Source organism: Leptodactylus fuscus, chromosome 10, assembly GCF_031893055.1.
Source record: "Leptodactylus fuscus isolate aLepFus1 chromosome 10, aLepFus1.hap2, whole genome shotgun sequence".
In the NCBI taxonomy this organism is placed as follows: Eukaryota; Metazoa; Chordata; class Amphibia; order Anura; family Leptodactylidae; genus Leptodactylus; species Leptodactylus fuscus.
In genome coordinates, this window is record NC_134274.1 from 12,042,498 (window position 1) to 12,062,736 (window position 20,239).

The 20,239-nt window shown below is 42.1% G+C and overlaps 1 protein-coding gene across 1 annotated transcript in view; it reads right to left on the reverse strand.

Annotated features, from left to right (window-relative positions):
* The window catches only part of ADAM12 (ADAM metallopeptidase domain 12), a 260,352-nt gene that overhangs the window by 109,711 nt on the left and 130,402 nt on the right, over window positions 1-20,239 (reverse strand). Inside the window, exons 5-6 of the mRNA XM_075288277.1 lie at window positions 8,087-8,163; window positions 3,616-3,799 (exon numbers count right to left, since the gene is read on the reverse strand). Of these exons, the coding sequence (XP_075144378.1) occupies window positions 3,616-3,799; window positions 8,087-8,163 (261 nt within the window). The remainder of the gene's footprint in view (window positions 1-3,615; window positions 3,800-8,086; window positions 8,164-20,239) is intronic.

Sequence of the window (20,239 nt, forward strand, 5' to 3'; positions counted from 1 at the left end):
GCCTCCACATCCACACTGCTTTTGCCCCTAGACATCACCCCAGTCCATGCCTTAGCTTGTACCCCCAGTTTTTCCTGCTTAGCTTGCCTCCACATCCACACTGCTTTTGCCCCTAGACATCATCCCTATCCATGCCTCTTCCCCTAGCCATAACTCTGCCACCCCTGGAAACTCATGGTGCAGAAACTTTGGTTGCTGACTTTGAGGAACCCTTGGGTTTTGTAGATGGAACTCCATCAAAGGTCTGTGCAGCTCACACACCCTGCTCAAGATATGGTATTGTAGGGTTTCAGCGTGTGTGAATGACGGACAACAGCCTGTGTTTGGACAGATGTAGGCCTTGCTAGAGTGTTTTTAGGCTAGCAGCGACTCCTGTGCACTTGCAAAAGTGGGCGCACAAGCGCCGCATTTTCAACAGTAGCTTCGGTACATTTGGGTATGTTTTTAAAAAACTTTGCACCACTAGGTTAGACGTGGGCCAAACATGGAACGTGTTGGAGGCTGGCAAGCTCCAGAGCCGCTACCAGGTTCCAGCCATTATCACAGGCGTAAAAATGCCAGGCCCCAGGTGTAGCAGGGAAAAAAAAATGCCATCTCAGCCAGGATGGCATCCCTGACCTCGGAGGCACTGTGCTGTCTGTCCCCCAAGCTGATGAGCTTCAGCACCGCCTGCTGACGTCTCCCCACACCAGTGTTTTAGCGTTTGCCGCTAGTAGCTGTGGTGGAGGTTGCAGCGTCGTAGGGTTTCAGTCTACTCCTGCCATGAATTTTGGCCTGGGAGAGGAGATAGGCCACCCCAGTTTGCACCCGGGGAACAGACTCCACCACATTCACCCTGCCTGTCATTAAAGATAAGCACTGCAGCATCCCTGACCACAGGCGCTTGTCCAAGTGTCGGTGGTCAAGTGGACCTTGCAGCAAAGCGCGGAACTAAGGGCCCACCTGATGTTGAGTGACACGTGCTGGTGCAAGGCGGGGACGCCACACCGGGAGAAGTTGAGACGGCTAGGGACGGCATAGTGAGGTGCCACAGTTGCCATCAGGTCCGGGAAGGCGGGAGTTTCAACAAGCCGGAACGCCAACCTCTCCTGGGCCAGCAGTTTAGCGATGTTGGCGTTCTAGGCTTGCGTGGGTGGGTGGTTAGCGGTGTATTTCTGCCGGCGCTCCAATGTATGAGAGATGGTGGGTTGTTGTAAAGAAGCGCCTGATGGTGCCTTTGATGGTGCAGGAGAAGGAGATAAGACAGAAACAGGGGAGGATGAGGGAGAAGTCAACAAAGTGGCGGAGGCAGATGAAGTGATGTCCTGGCTCGTCCTCTGGAGTGCATCGCCAGCACTGTGAGCAGAGGCAGTGGCATGAACGGCGGGCGACGTTTGTCCTGCCGTTGCTGCCTGCCACTGATTCCATTGCTTGGATTCCAAATGACGGTGCATTGAAGTGGTGGACAGGTTGCTCTTCTCAGGGCCCCTACTCGATTTCGAGAGGCAAATTGTGTAGACGACACTATATCTGTCCTCGGCGCATTCCTTGCAAAAACTCTACACCTTCAAGAAACGTGCCCTCGATGGGGGAGTTTTTCTGGGCTGGGTACAAAAGGGAACATCTTCGGACATTCCGGGTCTGGCCTGGCTTCGGCAAAGCAGCTGACCTCTGCCTCTGGACATGTCTCTGCCTCTAGCTACCCTTTTTGGTGCTGCACCTGCCTCAACATCCACACTACTTTCCCAGCTTGACATCTGCCTTGTCCAGGTGGGGTCGGTGTCCTCGTCGTCCACCACCTCCTCTTCCAACTCCTGTCTCGCCTCCTCCTCCTGCACAATGCGCATGTCAACTGGCTGCCCTGACAGCAACTGCGTCTCATCGTCGTCGATGAGGGTGGGTTGCTGGTCATCCGCCACCAAATCGACCGGAGATGGAATGGAGGAGACTCTAGTGTTTGAGCATCTGGACACAGATACTCGTCTGTTAGGTCCGTGGAATCGCGAAATGGAGGGGCAGGTTGCGGTACAGTCAAAGGAAGGGAGAACAGCTCTGGGGAGCAGGGACAGTTGGGGTTATTGTTCTGAGAAGATTGGGAATTTTGGGTGGAAGGAGGACAAGACTGTTGGGTAAGAGGAGGTAGAGGCTGACTGGCTGGTGGACAATGTGCTTTAAGCGTTATCCGACAGCCATTGCAAGACCTGTTCCTGGTTCTCGGGCCTACTAATCTTTGTACCATTCAGCCTAGTTAATGTGGAACTTTTGTGCAAAGCGCAGAACTTAGGGCCCGCCTGATGTTAAGGGACACACGCTGGTACAAGGCTCAACTCACCCTAAGTGCCAAAAACACTGCTGGTGCAAGGCTCTACTCATGCCAAGGGCCTCAATCTCTGCTGGTAGCTCAGCTTAAGGTCATGTAACTTTGTTTGGAAGGGCTCATGTTAAGGGCTAGAAAAGTGAATTTTGGAAGGTCTTACCACATCACACACACACACACACACACACACACACACACACACACACACACACACACACTCAAAATGACAGTTAAGGGTGAGGGCTTTTGGAATTCCCATTGCCTATTCCATTTGTGGTTGTCATGGGGAACGTGATTTAAAGGGGTGGTTGTTACTGTTTGTTGAGCTTAAATTGGGGTTTGTGTCCATCCATTTGGGGAGTAAAGAAGGTTTCCAGGTATTTTCCCACTTTGATAGAGGTTTTTTTGAATGTGGAAAGTGTGTAGTTGTTAGGCAGTGATGTTGGGGTAATAGAGGGTCTTTGGTGTGTTAGATGCCCCCAGGCATGCTTCCCCTGCTGTCCCAGTGTCATTCCAGAGGTGTTGGCATCATTTCCTGGGGTGTCATAGTGGACTTGGTGACCCTCCAGACACGGATTTGGGTTTCCCCCTTAACGAGTATCTGTTCCCCATAGACTATAATGGGGTTCGAAACCCGTTCGAACACACGAACATTGAGCGGCTGTTCGAATCGAATTTCGAACCTCGAACATTTTAGTGTTCGCTCATCTCTAGTAACCAATTAAAAAATGGCAGTAGGTCATTACATAGTCAAATATGGGAGGCTGCAGAGAAAAATGTAACTGTAAGGGTTAATGCCCATCAGCTGGACTAGTGGGCTCTGTAGGCAGAGGTAGGCATGCCATTGTCGAAATTGGTTAGAATTGTTGGTGAGGTTTTATTCTATATTTACTTAAAAATAGAGACGAGAAAATACATTATTTCAACAGTTACTGAAAGGAGCCAATTCTGAGTTTTGCTATGGGGCTCCATGATCTCTATGTACGACGCTGACCACTTACGATCTAAATATGGAGTAATAGTCTTAATCCAGGCTGATAATGAGCCACAAATGAGGCACAATCTGGCGAGCCAACCTGGCTGCAGTCAGCCACATGTGCAGCTGGAAGATAACTTAAAACATTTGCTGTGTTCTGTTCCATTGTCGGGATTTCCCACTGCCAAATCTTCTTGTCTTGTCCCCTTCTCCCTAGATGTCCTGACTATAAGAACCCGCACAGATCCAGGAGGACAGGACTTGTCTCCAGCCGTATGCACACTTCATAATTGCATGAAACATAAGACATTTATCTGTGACATACCCACAGAACAATGCTTACCCGATGTAAATAATCTTCAGAGTATTGTAAAGTGTCATTTAGAGAAACGCCTGAGAGGTTAAAATGTTGGCTGCAGGATCCAGGAGCCAGCTTGAGATGTTGGGCTTGGTAGAAGAGGTGCTTGCTTGTAGAATTAGCCTGTGGCTCCAGGACATATGCTTGGTTTTCAAGTGTAATTAATCCCCTGGAAATAAACAAACAATGTGCTTACTGGAGAACATGCTGAAATATTCATGTGCCGAGCTCATATCTGCATGGATACATGGCTAGAGATGTGATATGGAGCTATAGTGTATGCTACTAACATGGAACCTGGCCAAGGAGCAGAGAGACGTAAGATCCACCAACATTACCCTCAACTTTATCAAGTAATGCTCTATAGACACAACCGAGTCCATCTCCATTCTGCATTTAATGGATCCGTTTTTTTCACAGACCCATTCACCTCAATGGATGAATCAGAGCCATGAGAAATAACTGGGCAAACCTCGATAGATTCCCAGACCCCAGCGTGTATCCATCCCCAGAACATAAGCAGAGATCTTGGGAAGGTGCGGAAACATAAACCCTTATACTTACCTCTTAACGTTTCTACACCAAGGTGGTCTTCCTCATTTGATGGACTCCATAGTATCTCCTAAGGTTATAGTGACACCAATGTCCTTTGTTACCCTAAATTTAAAGGAAGTCTGTCACCAGACTCCAGCATATTAACCCAAGCCAAGCCCTGTAGATAGATAGGTTAGAGACAACCCAAGCCAAGCCCTCAGATAGATAGGTTAGGGTGTTTTGAATGAATCAGTGTATCCCTTTGTATCTCCTCGCTGCCTCCATTGCCGAGATATTGATATTTTCATCTATCTATCTATCTATCTATCTATCTATCTATCTATCTATCTATCTATCTATATGAGGTCTTTAGAGCTATGGTCACACTCATTGCTCATTTAGATATGGACAAAAACCACAATGCCTCAGCAATGGAGCAGCCATTTACATGGGGTTTGATTCAGGTGACAGTAACCTATGTAATGTGTGGGCTTGGGTTAATATGCTGGGTTCTGGTTACAGACTCCCTTTAAGTGCCACCGTGGCAAAGAAGTCAGACAACAGCTATCTAATCTCTATGGTCAGTTCTTGGGTAAACTTGGGTAAAAAAGATAAATTCATGTTTGGGTGTGCAAAGGGACCAAATACCTAAAATATCCCAGTATATGAAAGATCCCTAAATACCAGTTCTCTCTTGCACACATTACAGAAACCCTGCAGGTTCAAATAACAGAAATTAAGGGAAACTTGAATTTCTTACAGCTTTTCTACCAAACCCTTGGCAGGCTCAGTATTTTACTACCCCTTATGCAGATGCTTACATTAGATGTACAGTAGATGCTTACATATGAGTAATTTGCATTAAAAGGTATTCCCCAATGTCCAACCTTTTTACGAGCAGGAGAGACTGTCATAATATTGCAAGGTTGCCTAAAGGAAATTAAATTTCCCATGACTTCTCTGCAGTTCTAAAGCAGATGCAGGTGGTTTTATATTAGCTTGTGCATAGCCATTAATATGTCAGGGGCAGCACATAAACAGCAGAGGACCCCCATGTCAGAAGAGAATGTGCACCCCTTACTCTCCAATAATACGGCATCTCTCGTATCATAGAGCATCAGAGTACTGTGAGCACAATCCTTTACATGCAAGCTACATCCTACAAGACAGTAGGATGTTGCTTGCCACTTTGCAGGTTGTAGCGGACCCCCTTACCTGCTGGACCCTTGTTGTACAAGTTGGACATATGATACCAGTAAAGCTCCTCTAATTCATTACAAATCTAGTGATTGAATTACTATGAATGTAAATATGTACCAAGCTCTGCATCTAATTATACAATATTAATAACTGTGTAATATAATTAAAAATAAACATTTTATTCTGAAATTGAAATCGCTAATTTATTTCTGACTCCTTCACAAAAAAATCAGACCCTGGTGCCATTAAAAAATGCAACTTCTACTACAGAAAACAAGCCCTCATTTGGCAAAAGGTAAACTTTTTAATTGACTTAATTTGGGCCAATTTGGTGCCCCTCAATTTATATGTAATTTTGTAAATTTTAAGCTAATAATCCATTATTAAACTTATTAAATGACGGGGTCAAGTCTCTTAGGGCTCGTTCACACGGGGCAAGAGGGGGCGGATTTTGGCGCTGAATCCACGTCAGAATCCGCCCCCTCACAATGAGGTCTATGTAGACCGCCAGCTTCCTTTTTTCCATGAGTGGTACGTTGCCGCTCACGGAAAAAAGAAGCGAGCTGCCCTTTCTTTAGGCGGGTTCCACGTCCGCCTCGCGGCAGCACCCTCCAGACTAGGACCATTCATTTGGGCCTACTAAGGAGCGGGAAGCCGCGACTGTCAGAAGCCACGACAGTCACGGCAGGCGCATTTTGGTCCTATTCTGACGTGGCTTCCCTTGTCAAAATCAGGACCGAAATACGCCATCCGGTGCCCCGTGTGAACGGGGCCTAAGCTGCGCACAGTCTAAAAACCAATAAGTTCATCCTTCTATATTAGGGGGATATCCCTTTATTAATCAGCGTAAATGATAGAAAGTAAATATATTAACATTGAGGATGTTTTTTTTTTTCTCTAAAGATGCAAACTGTAAAGTGGGATTAAAAAAAGTGGAAATAAAAAACAAAATAAAAAAAATTCTACTTGGAGCCATTTTCAAAGGTAACGCTTTAATGCCAATTTTTGATAATTACAGTGATTAAACCATCACCGTGGGCAAGCGCTGTGTTAATTATTGCATATTGAGGTCATTGTTTGTTAAATAATTGTATAATGAAGTTTAGGACGAGAATCAACACATTTAGCGAGCTTGAAGCATAAATTGGTTAATTGCATTGCTCAGCTCGAGTCCTCACCTTAATGGAGCTAGCCTGTTGGCAAGACAATTTTAAGGTCTGTTTAGTTTACGCTTTTCAGGGCAAAGGGTCTATTTTTATAAAAGTGGATTCTATGGGAAATTATACTGTCATATTCGATTAAGGAAAATGGGCTAAAATTGTTAAGAATGCCAAGTCTTAAGATAAGAGAGGCTGTCTACATCTCAAGCAAAAACATTTAGACAACGGGTGCGATGTAAGGGAAATTGGCAGTAGTATACAGTATCTAATAGCAGCATGCACACAGGGGGCTAGTATATCCAATGAAGTGCACTGTAATTATCATAAAAGGGAGAATTTTAGTGATTACTCAGAGCTTAAAGGGGTTTTCCAGCCCCAAAGTGAATCTTCATACTGATAACCTATCCAGTATCCCCTTCAATTTGAAAATGAGCCATTTTGTAGTGTAACATTACTAAATAACTTACAAGCAGCAAAGTTATGTGCTCCCTTATGAGGCACTGACTTTCTATGTTGTCCATAAAAGCAGAAGGACGCACTCCCAATGCTCTATTGGAGACTCAGGTAGACCTGATCACACCAAAATCACTGGGGAAATTTATTACACTATACTATCTATGCCAGAAAACTGGCATACAAGTGGCACATGGCCCCGGTTAGCCAGAAAACTGGTGTGAGTTATAGCTGAACTCTAACCCAGCCTCTGACTCCTATAGATTTCAATTCTGGCACATAGTAAGTCCCAATAATCATTAAGATACTGAAGCTTCTCAATTCAGTTCATACACTAGTGGGAGAATTGACTAAAACTAGCATAGGAAACATCAGTCTTAATAAAGTCTGTCCACTGTGTGCAACACAGGAATTGGAGGAGATTAGTGCTTCATAGGAGAGCATATAACTTCACAATAAAGCTGTCATAAAGCTACTAATTACTGCACCATACACAGAGCATTCTAATCACTATACAACACACAGAGCATTCTACTAATTACTGTACAACACACTGAGCATTCTACTAATTATTGTATCATTGTAGTGATTCATCTACCACTTACAGGACATTCTAGTGATTCATGTGCCATATAGGAGAAATTCTAGTGATTCATGTGCCATATAGGAGAAATTCTAGTGATTCATGTGCCATACACAGGACATTATGTTAATTCATATACCTTACATAGAGCATTCTAGTGATTCATGTACCATATAGGAGACATTCTAGTGATTCATGTACCATACACAGAGCATTGTAGTGATTCATGTACCATATAGGAGACATTCTAGTGATTCATGTACCATACACAGAGCATTGTAGTGATTCACGTACCATATAAGAGATATTCTAGCAATTCATGTACCACATGCAGGACATTCTAGTAATTCATGTACCATACATATGACATTATTGTGATTACTATCTCCTTCTTGTGATCACTGGACTAGTGAACAGTGCATTAGTCACCACTCTTATACAAGGAGCTTTCTAGAGGCTTTTTCTACAGTATTTTATTTTTCCACAAATTAAAACCTACATGACAACTAAGAGCATATTGCTTTACCTGAGGCCAGAACAGATGCTTAAACTGACAGATGAGTCAGGATACCCCTCTACCTCTCCGTGATAGTAGCAGCGATCCTTAAAGAGAGAAAACAGAGAAATGTCATCACTTTAAAGGCACTTACAGCTTAGATGCTTTGATCTACTAATTGTTCAATTGTTGGAGGTCTTCACTGCAATGTTAAGGATTTTGATGGTTAAAGACCACTCCAGTGTTTGCAAGAACATCTCGTATACAATTATTAACCAAGTAGTAGAGGTAGCCAAGATTTTCGACTTGTAGCAACAGTCTTGACCTTCAGGTCTATGGACGCCTCCATTCAATGTTTACATTAAACTTGGTGAAGGCCGTTTCTCCACTAAGGTAATGGTCCTGCACCCCCACACGGATGTTCCTCCTCTGTTCATTACTTCCCCAATTGGGACTATGCATCAACTTCTATCCAAATACTTCTTCTGAACTTGCTTCAAAGGAAAGACCGCTTCCCTCCCCCCCAAAAAATGAGATAAGAGATATCTCTCATTCCAGTACATGACCTCAACTTATTATATGAAGACTTCTCTGGAGTCTGGAACATATAATATGCTGCCAAACCCCCTGCCTCATTTCCTGGTGAAGAACATAATGCTGTTAGACTTAGAGGAATCTATTACACATCATCCCAAAGACGTTTCATCTGCAAGTACTCGACTTAAAGCTGTTAAAACAAAAGCTGTAATACTATACATTTGTGCACATAGCGTTCTATGAGAGAAGCCAGCGGAGGCGAAACAGTACAAGTTCTATAGTGGTCATTCATCAAAATAAAGGTATGTCTGGGATATGGCAGCTGGCAAGAAGCCGGGAATACTGTAGTCAGATATTGGTAGCTGTTATTTTACTTCTAGGAAGTACTAGAATATGCAAAAGATCATTTTAGTTGCAGGAACTCTTACAACATCAACTAGAGCGTTGCCCAAAGGATTTTTTTTGGCATAGTGGTAAAAATTGCAAGAGGATTTCTAGACTTATCTATCAAACAGTAGGTGTGGACCTACTGAAGATGTGCACAAATCCCGGGAGCAGAACGTACAAGATTGTGTGTTATTCACACTCAAAGGGGTTGGCCAAGACTTAAAAAAAAATAGCTGCTTTCTTCTTTGCAGGAAGTGACCTCATGTCTGTTGATCGCATACCACTGCCATATTAAAATGGATGAGGCTGCAGCATGGCCGTGTGACCAATGGACATGATGTCACTTCCTGAGAAGAAGTTTCCATGTTTCCAAAGTCCTGAACAACCCCTTTAACCTCTACAATGGTGCATGGACATTTCCTTAGCGAATTCCTATGTTGTTATCCATGAAGTCGTCACCTTTAGCAATGGTTTGTTTAAAGATAATCCGAAGTCAACAAGTCATGGTAGCAAGGCAGCAGACCGGAATTGGAGTCAGACGGTGCATGGGTTGAGGCTGGCAGAGTTTGGTTTTAAGTGGTAGACACGAAGCAGACAAAAAACATGAAGAATACAAGCCAATATCAAACAGATCGGTGTCCCTGTAATTGCCTTCAGCCTCTTTATAGTGGCTGGTGTTAAAGGGTTGTTCCAACTTAAAGGGATAGACCTGTGGTGTTTGCTTGGTCCATGACTGAACATCTTTGATTTTATACTGTAAATTTACTCAGAAAGCGACACCTTGCTTGAGCAACAAGGTTCTTTGGATCCTGTACATTTCTTGTTTGCCATTTTAGATTCTGACTCCATGGGTGACCTATATCTGCCAATCACATTGCATAGACTCTGCCAACCCTGACCTAATTTCTTATTGAGGTTTATTGCTACCAGTACTTCTCTTTAGGAACATTGCAAAAGGTGAAATCCGCTGCATAAATGTACATGCTGTGGCACTAAAATGTGCATTGTGGGACAGATTTTGCACTACGGATTTTCAGCCTCTCATTCTGCAGCCGAAATTTTGTAGCACATCTAGGCCATCCACATACACCTATTCTCCTGCTGGAGGCACTTGAAGACTGGACTTTAAAGCAATATTATGCCCCCACCAAAGCTTTAAACTGAAATTTTTCTACCTGGCCACATCCAAGTTTATTCAGCTCTTTGGAAAAGATCAAACATTTCCAGTAAGTACGAGGAGCAGGACAGATTTCTCGCAATCACCAAAATTAGGTTTAATTTAAAATAAAGTGTGACAGATCAAATTTCCAGAGCAATCCACTCCACGGCTGACTAATGCAAACCTGTCGCAGGCCCTAAGCTGAACTGTCATACGTTTGGTAACTTCATCTACACAGTGGAAATGCAAGAAAGCGAACCCTGTGATGTACAAGAGAAGTCCAGTATTTCACAAAAACAGGCTGAAAGTGGGGAACGAAATACATAATAACTATAAAGTATTTAATACCTGCGTTCGAAGCTCTGAAGACAAGACATAACTCAGGTATGGATTTATAGAATACTTACATACAGTATACACAAATGCACACATATACAGTATATTTACAACAACAAAGTATATAGAAATATTATGATTGCGCTCTCCATTGTTTGGATCTGTCAGTGGAACTCTAAAACAGCAGTTACACAAGGAGCCCATTGACCATAATGGGGTCCAATAGGTGTCCATCATTTTGAAACAGAAAGTGTTGGTGAAAAAAGTCAATTTTAGACTGACTGTGCAACAAAGAATCCGATGAAGATGTAAATCTAGCCTTATCCTCAATCACTACGATACCAGACTCATAGACAAGGGTGGCATTATTTCCAAAAAATGCGCCACACTTCTTTCAAATCTTATACAACTCCTTTTGCCCCTGTGTTAAGGGGGGTTTCCCCACTGGAGGCAATTACTGTCTTATTCACATTATAGGGAACCAGACCTGTAGAGTCAGAGTCAGTGCTGGAGTTGGAATCAGACTGTGTAAAAATCCGAGTTAGGCTTTATTCACATCTGCTTTCGGATTCTATTCAGAGAGTCCATTATAGTCTATAGGGTTTCCTTAGGTAACTACGTATAGGTTTCCGTTAGGGGAGTCTGCTTGATGTGAATAGGGCCTTAGAGTCTGTAAGCTTGGTTTATGGACTCCACAGCCCTGCAAGTGCTTTAAAGGGATCCTATCATTGGATACCCTTTTTTCTGACTAACACGTAAGGGCTCGTTCACATCTGCGTTGTGAACTCCGTTCTGCAGGTTTCCGTTTCCTGCCTAAAACAGAGGCAGGAGACGGAAAACTGCAGGAGTCTCTCTCACCCATTCATTTGAATGGGTGAGAGAGATGTCCGGCCGTGAGCGGCGGTGAGCGTTTTAGGCTCTCCGCCACGAAACCGGGTTTTATAATCCGGACACAGAGTCGGACATGCAGTACTCTGTGTCCGGATAAAAAAATCCGGTTTCGCGGCGGAGAGCCTAAAACGCTCACCACCGCTCACGGCCGGACCCGGTCTGAGCTTTCCGACTTCTGGCATGAAGAAGACGGAAAGCTCAGAACGGAAAGGTGAACGCAGGTGTGAACCTAGCGTAAGAATAGCCTTAAGAAAGGCTATTCTTCTCCTACCTTTAGATGTCTTCTCCGCGCCGCCATTCGGTAGAAATTCGAGTTTTCTTTGTGACGCAAATGAGTTCTCTCGCAGCACTGGGGGCGGTCCCTAGCGCTTAAACAGCACTGGGGGCGTCACCAATGCTGCGAGAGAACTCTCCAGCGACGCCTCCATCTTTTTCTGGAATGCCCTCTTCCTGTGTCTTCTTCCGTCTTGGGTTTCAATCTTCTAGGCATGCGCAGTCGGCTCTGCCATCGGGCCTCGGGCAGAGCCAACTGTGCATGCCCATGGCCACAAGAAAATGGGGGGTGCCCCAGCCATCACACACCAAACAATCAGACTAATTCTGATCCTGTAGATATAGGTGACTGGCATATAGCTGGAATACTCCATTAACAACCAAGAGGCAAACTGACCACTAGTAATCCTGGTTCTAGTCCTGGCCTCAGCCTTCTCTATAGATGAGCTTTCCATAAGGAACCTTTTCTTCTAAAGTAAAACACATGATTTTTATTTTATTGTTTAAACTCGTCTGGGTTATTTTCTCCTGGAAAAAAATAGCAGGAATGATTGGAAATGATGTAAGAAGCCTTTAGTCAAGGATTTGTTCACCCAACCTGCTTCAATCCCATTTATGGTAGATAGAACCATGCCAGGAACGTTACAAGAGATGTTATTGTTAGCTATTACAATCAATTTTTATTTCTGGCTTACTCTTCTCTTTTTGTAATTTTTCTTTTAACAAATATACAGCACACAACAAATGAAATCGGAAAACCACATTATTCACGGGTCTGGAATTTATTTTGTTGTGGTTTGGTTAGTCTATGGGAAAGGTGCACGGGCAGATTAGCTTGTAGATTATCCATTCGCCTCAGTACTAGGTTTTCAGTACTTCTCAGAAGTCCGAAGGTACAGACTCCATGGTGCCTAATGCTCCACAAATTTAGTAGGCCATACCTTAAACCGATTTTTCTCTCTGGACTCTGGAATTTTTCTCTCTGGACTTGTTAGAACTTGAAATTCAGATCACAAACTATACCTAAACTGGGAGGACAACTAGTGATCAGCTGTAACCTGTAGGGAAAGAGTTCAGCTTCCCTACAGTGCCCCCGCAGGGGAAGGGAAGTATTACAAAATGTCCATTCAAATGAACAGGTTGTTCGCGTAATACAGGACACCTGAAGGTGGAATCTTAGTGTACCTATAGGTAAATCTGTTCTGATTCTGTTGGATTATTGAAATATACAAGTCAGTGGTACCCATTTACAATCGCAAGCTTGCTAGGTGACTACAATGATTTTAGTTGCCTAAGTAAAGGAACTGTGATGTAATTTGCAAACATCACCTGTGACATCTAGAGTCCTTTTCTTAGGCCACTCATTGGCCACAGTGGTCACGCGCAGTGGGGACTTCTGCCAAAATAAGATACTGGAGCAGCAGTATTGGACCACGGTGGGAGTCACTGGAGTACCAGAGACAGGCGAATATGTGTTTTTTTTCTCACCTGCCATGGCCTCATACAGTCCTATGAAAAAGTTTGGGCACCCCTATTAATCTTAATCATTTTTAGTTCTAAATATTTTGGTGTTTATAACAGCCATTTCAGTTTGATATATCTAATAACTGATGGACACAGTAATATTTCAGGATTGAAATGAGGTTTATTGTACTAACAGAAAATGTGCAAATGACTGTTATAAACACCAAAATATTTAGAACAAAAAATGATTAAGATTAATAGGGGTGCCCAAACTTTTTCATAGGACTGTATATATATATATATATATATATATATATATATATATAGTATATTGGATGTTCTGGAAAATCCCTTTAAGGTGAGTGTAGCAAAGGAGTGCAATTAACCATTTGTTTCCCAATGTGATGCAGCAATGCCGCACTAGAAGTAGTTTAATATTGTTATAGCTTGTTGCCAATGTGTAACTTTTACTATTAGACATATATTTATTCAGAACATTGCTGTTATTTTTTAGAATATTACACTACATGCAATTATTAACCTCAGTCTCTTTGTTATCCAACCACCTGCTCCCCCCAACACCGATCCCGAATCAGGGACCCTGTCTCTTCTATAGCTTTACAAATGGTTTTCAGAAAGGTTTTTCCAAACCACACAACCTTTTAAAAGCCAGCAATAAAGGGTAACAATAAACCAACACAAAAGTCAATAGAGGAATGCTTAACCATCAGATCAGCATGAACTACACAAACAATACAAAAGCATCTAAAAAAACATAAAATTATGCAGATTCAGTTTTCAGAGGACACATTACCCCTGATTAAATGCAGATCTCTGTGTTTTACATCTTTTAACCACAAGATTCTAACTCTGATGCCAAGTAATTTATGTCTCTGAAGACTGCAGGCTATAAATACAAAAATAAATCTGCTGTTTAATGTTTATTCGGCCAACAGTTTGGGTCAGAATAACTTGGCTAAGTCAGTAAAATATGATATGCCATACCTACCAGATGCATAGGGGGTTCCATTTTTATGTAAATAAAGAAAAAGTACATCACTGTGTGTATTATCTCTGTACTGTGACATCACTGTGTGTATTATCCTGTACTGTGACATCACTGTGTGTATTATCTCTGTACTGTGACATCACTGTGTGTATTATCCTGTACTGTGACGTCACTGTGTATTATCTCTGTACTGTGACATCACTGTGTGTATTATCCTGTACTGTGACATCACTGTGTGTATTATCCTGTACTGTGACATCACTGTGTGTATTATCCCTGTAATGTGACATCACTGTGTGTATTATCCTGTACTGTGACATCACTGTGTGTATTATCCCTGTACAGTGACATCACTGTGTGTATTATCCTGTACTGTGACATCACTGTGTGTATTATCCCTGTACTGTGACATCACTGTGTGTATTATTCTTGTACTGTGACATCACTGTGTGTATTATCCCTGTACTGTGACATCACTGTGTGTATTATCCTGTACTGTGACATCACTGTGTGTATTATCCCTGTACTGTGACATCACTGTGTGTATTATTCTTGTACTGTGACATCACTGTGTGTATTATCTCTGTACTGTGACATCACTGTGTGTATTATCCTGTACTGTGACATCACTGTGTGTATTATCCCTATACTGTGACATCACTGTGTGTATTATCCTGTACTGTGACATCACTGTGTGTATTATCCCTGTACTGTGACATCACTGTGTGTATTATCCCTGTACTGTGACATCACTGTGTGTATTATCCCTGTACTGTGACATCACTGTGTGTAGTATCTCTGTACTGTGACATCACTGTGTGTATTATCTCTGTACTGTGGCATCACTGTATGTATTATCCTGTACTGTGACATCACTGTGTGTATTATCCTTGTACTGTGACATCACTGTGTGTATTATTCTTGTACTGTGACATCACTGTGTGTATTATCTCTGTACTGTGACATCACTGTGTGTATTATCCCTGTACTGTGACATCACTGTGTGTATTATCCTGTACTGTGACATCACTGTGTGTATTATCCTGTACTGTGACATCACTGTGTGTATTATCCTGTACTGTGACATCACTGTGTGTATTATCCCTGTACTGTGACATCACTGTGTGTATTATCCCTGTACTGTGACATCACTGTGTGTATTATCCCTGTACAGTGACATCACTGTGTGTATTATCCTGTACTGTGACATCACTGTGTGTATTATCCCTGTACTGTGACATCACTGTGTGTATTATTCTTGTACTGTGACATCACTGTGTGTATTATCCCTGTACTGTGACATCACTGTGTGTATTATCCTGTACTGTGACATCACTGTGTGTATTATCCCTGTACTGTGACATCACTGTGTGTATTATTCTTGTACTGTGACATCACTGTGTGTATTATCTCTGTACTGTGACATCACTGTGTGTATTATCCTGTACTGTGACATCACTGTGTGTATTATCCTGTACTGTGACATCACTGTGTGTATTATCCCTGTACTGTGACATCACTGTGTGTATTATCCCTGTACTGTGGCATCACTGTGTGTATTATCCCTGTACTGTGACATCACTGTGTGTATTATCCCTGTACAGTGACATCACTGTGTATATTATCCCTGTACTGTGACATCACTGTGTGTATTATCTCTGTACTATGACATCACTGTGTGCATATCTCCCAACTTTTGAAGAACCGAAAGAGGAACAAAATGAGCGGCGTGCGTAGTGCACTGTGGCAAATTTAACCCCGCCCACTTTTGTGTTGACTCCGCCCATTCTCATTAATTTTTCATGTGCCCGCACAAAGTATAATCCTCCTACAGTCACCCGTAAATTATATGTCCCCCCTCTATCTCTCCCAGTTTCATATACACCCTTCCTCTGAACCGAAAAACACTTGTAGAATAAAGTTGGTCCGCACTCCTTGTGTCTCGATTTTTCTTAAAATTTTACTTTTAATAGTCCATTTAAAAAACATACAGTCCAAAAACAAAAAATCCACTAGACAGTGACAAAGAGTAGAAGATTAAGTGCTCATAGTAATAAAAAACGCCAACGCGTTTCGGGGAAGAGACCCCTTAGTCATGGCATACACGAGACATCACTGTGTGTATTATCTCTGTACTGTGACATCACTGTGTGTATTATCTCTGTACTGTGACATCACTGTGTGTATTATCCCTGTACTGTGACATCAATGTGTGCATTATTTCTGTACTGTGACATCACTGTGTGTATTATTCCTGTACTGTGACATCACTGTGTGTATTATCTCTGTACTGTGACATCACTGTGTGTATTATCTCTGTACTGTGACATCACTGTGTGTATTATCCCTGTACTGTGACATCACTGTGTGTATTATCTCTGTACTGTGACATCACTGTGTGTATTATCTCTGTACTGTGACATCACTGTGTGTATTATTCCTGTACTGTGACATCACTGTGTGTATTATCCTGTACTGTGACATCAATGTGTGCATTATTTCTGTACTGTGACATCACTGTGTGTATTATTCCTGTACTGTGACATCACTGTGTGTATTATCTCTGTACTGTGACATCACTGTGTGTATTATCTCTGTACTGTGACATCACTGTGTGTATTATTCCTGTACTGTGACATCACTGTGTGTATTATCCTGTACTGTGACATCACTGTGTGTATTAGCCCTGTACTGTGACATCACTGTATTTTTTATTTATGCTTTAACTATGACATCACAAGCTTTATTCTATTATCCCAGCTGTGTTCGGCATATCATCTGTATAACTACAATCATTACTATATCATCATTTACAGCAATTTCTCTCTAATAAGGACATAAGTAGATATCTTTATACAAGGATGGATTACCATCCATTTTCCATCTGTATTTGGATGCTCCGACCACAACAACAGAGAGTATTTGTCACATCCAAATAATAATAAAAAAAAAACAAAGCAGAAAAAAAACAGCAAACAGTTCCACATGTTTAATCTGCTCTGCAAATGAAATAAAATATGCATGATTGAGCTACGTCTAGTAAAACGCAGCTGTCAGGCATGTGGCTCCTTATTTAGATTTTCATTTCTGGAAAATGACTAAATAGACACCGGCCACCCTTGAGTAAAGACGACTAAATTACTTCTAAATGACTGACAACATCTCAAGCCCTTAAGATGATTTTTTCTTTCAGTGCACATCGGGGATAGAGGCAAAGAGGAATGATCTTGGATTGGACTTGCACATGGTTATGATTCTATTGGTCCCTGTGAGCCGGAAATCTATTGGACTTTCCAAGTTGTTCACATTGATATCTATCTAGAAGCCAACAGACCTTATGTAGAATATTAATGAAGGGAGTCCCTGTAGATGAGTGGCCAATAACCTCCTAGATAAGGAAGGATAATGGTTCTTCCTACTGTCTAACAAAGTATATTGAAGGGACAGCTATTATGGTTCTCATGGTGAGGAATTGGTGAAGGATCTTCAAGAAGGAGCTGGGTCACACTCACTCACTCTTACGTTAGGTTCACAATAGAATTCGGGTTTACAAGTGGAAACTTGTGGACCCCATAGACTATAATGGGGTTCTCTACTAATCGAAATAATAGATCAACTGGAGATATCTGGTGTCCCTGTAGTGCACCATATGGAGTAAGACTTAGCAAGAAAAGGACATGGCTACAAATGTACCACCGTGCATGAAAATGTACCCAAAATGGAGCAAATTTTCAGAGCCAAGTACTTTAAATTAGGACAAGTGTGACCAAAAGTTTTCCTAATACCATATATTATAGACCATATAGTATAGACCATTAGGGTAAAGAGTTTGGTAGCATGTGACACCTGCCCGTATGTCATGTTGGGTTAGGTACCAGGTCAAGGTACAGAAGAGAGCAGCTATGGATTTCTTGGATAGGGTTTCCTCTCGGATAAGAACTGTGCAATGAGAATAGGGGAACTCCATTTCAAACAAAAATCTGATGTAAAGTTTTGCCCCAAAATATATTTTTATTCCAGTTACACGGTATAAAATTAAGCCCTTTACATTCTCAAGAGAGTCAATCCAAAAATTTACAATTCACATCTAATCCTGAGCACCCATTTTGTGGACTTGAAGGTAGAAAATTTAGGAGGTGGCCACGATGTCATCTTGTCAATTTTTTAAATCTTATATGGGCACGATAAACCTTGGCAACTATCATTGATGGTAAAATCGTTAGCCGAATTATTTTGGTTTATTTGGTTAGGACAACAGTAGTGACACGTAAGGCCGGCTTGTCTTCTTTTATAATTCTGTCCATGCTAAGACACGTAGACTTTGGAGTATATTGACATTTGGACTTGCTCCTCACCCGTTTCTTCCAGGCGACAATTTAATGGAACTCATTTAGTCGAATGTTTCTCTCTCTCCAGGCTGCAGAACATGCGGCAGAAGCCAAATCTCCCCAAGGTCCACAAGTTATTTGATCTGTTAGTTCCACTTAATGATGATGTATTGTTTGCGATCAAGTCCTGGTTCTCCTTCATGGACTCAGATTGGAGAATCCTTCACTAATTAGCACTTCAATGATTTTTTTTCTCTTTTTTTCCATGACTGGTCCAGCCTTCGAATGGGCCATAATGGTTCTTTGGAGATAAAACAGTACATTGATACTAAAGAGTTTATTCCTCAAGACTCCTATAATTGAATTCCTGGCAAGTAAAGCTTTGAAAGCTATTCCTGAGTGACTGTATATAGATATCTATGTGCTTATAGGAAGCCATGAAGTGTGTACATGAAGGAGACAGCTTATTTTCCAGTTTACTGGCCATGTAACTCCCAGTAGTGGGTTAGATCCCATTTAATACGTTATATATCATTTTATATATAATGAAAATTGGTCTAGAATGGATAATATACAAATGATGGTCAGAAATGAGAAGACATGATAAGAATTTTCACTTTTTTTTCCAATGTACTAACTTACATTGGCGAGAGGTATAAATACGGTATTTGGTCCCTCTATACAATGGTAGCTATACATACAATTAGATCTTTCAGTTTTATAATGTACATGTGCTTTTTTTGTGTGGAAACCATATAGTCTATGGGGTCCCCCCGGTTTCCATTGGTAACTGCTTTTTTTAATGCAGATTAGATTTCTGTTCCGGGGGTCCCCAAGTGGACCCCCCCGAACAGAAACCCATGCGCAGATGTGAACTAGGCCTTAAAGGAATTGTATCATTAGAATCACGTTTTTAACTAAGCCCATGTTGGAATATCCTTAAGAAAGGCTATTCTTCTCTGCGCCGCCGTTCGGTAGATATCCCGGTTTTTGTCGTTATGCTAATGGTCTCCAGACAGCACAGAGGGCGTTCCCCCATGCTTAAACAAAACTGCTACTTGAAGACTCTCTAGCTATGCTTCTGCCTCTTCTCCTGCGTCACTGCACGTCTTCATCCAAAAGCGCCGACTGCCATTTTCCTGGAAAAGGCCACAGGAAAATGGCCGAGGGACATGTGCAGTGGGCACTTTTGGATGAAGACGTGCAGTGACGCGGGAAATTAGGCGGAGGGGGAGAAGAAGATGAAGGGTGTCGCTGGAGAGTTCTCATGCAGCACAGGGGACCCTCCCAGTGCTGTTTAAGCATAGGGGAACGCCCTCTGTGCTGTCTGGAGACTCATTAGCATAATGATGAAAAGCGTGATATCTACCGAACGGCGGTGTGGGGAACAGTTCTGCAGGTAGGGCAAGAATAGCCTTTCTTATGGCTACTCCAATGTGATATTAGTTAAAAACGGGATTCTAATAATAGAATCCCTTTAAGTTGCCTCTATATCTGCATTTTCCACCACCGCTACTTTGGGGCGCCTCTCTGTGCCATTGTCTGGGTGGCATCATTTCCTCAGAATATTAATTTCAGCACCATTCTTCAGAATGTTCTCCGTTACAGACTTTTAACAAAAAGTCATCAATACGTGCCACCAACTCGGTTAATACATAAAACACATAAGAGCTCAATGATACAATGCTCCATTCTAGTCGCCTGAGAAATGAGAATCTTTGTGTAATCTAGTCCCTGGCAGAATTGATGGTATTCCCAGTAATTGTTGTAATTATTTTGTGAGATATATTTCCAAGGTC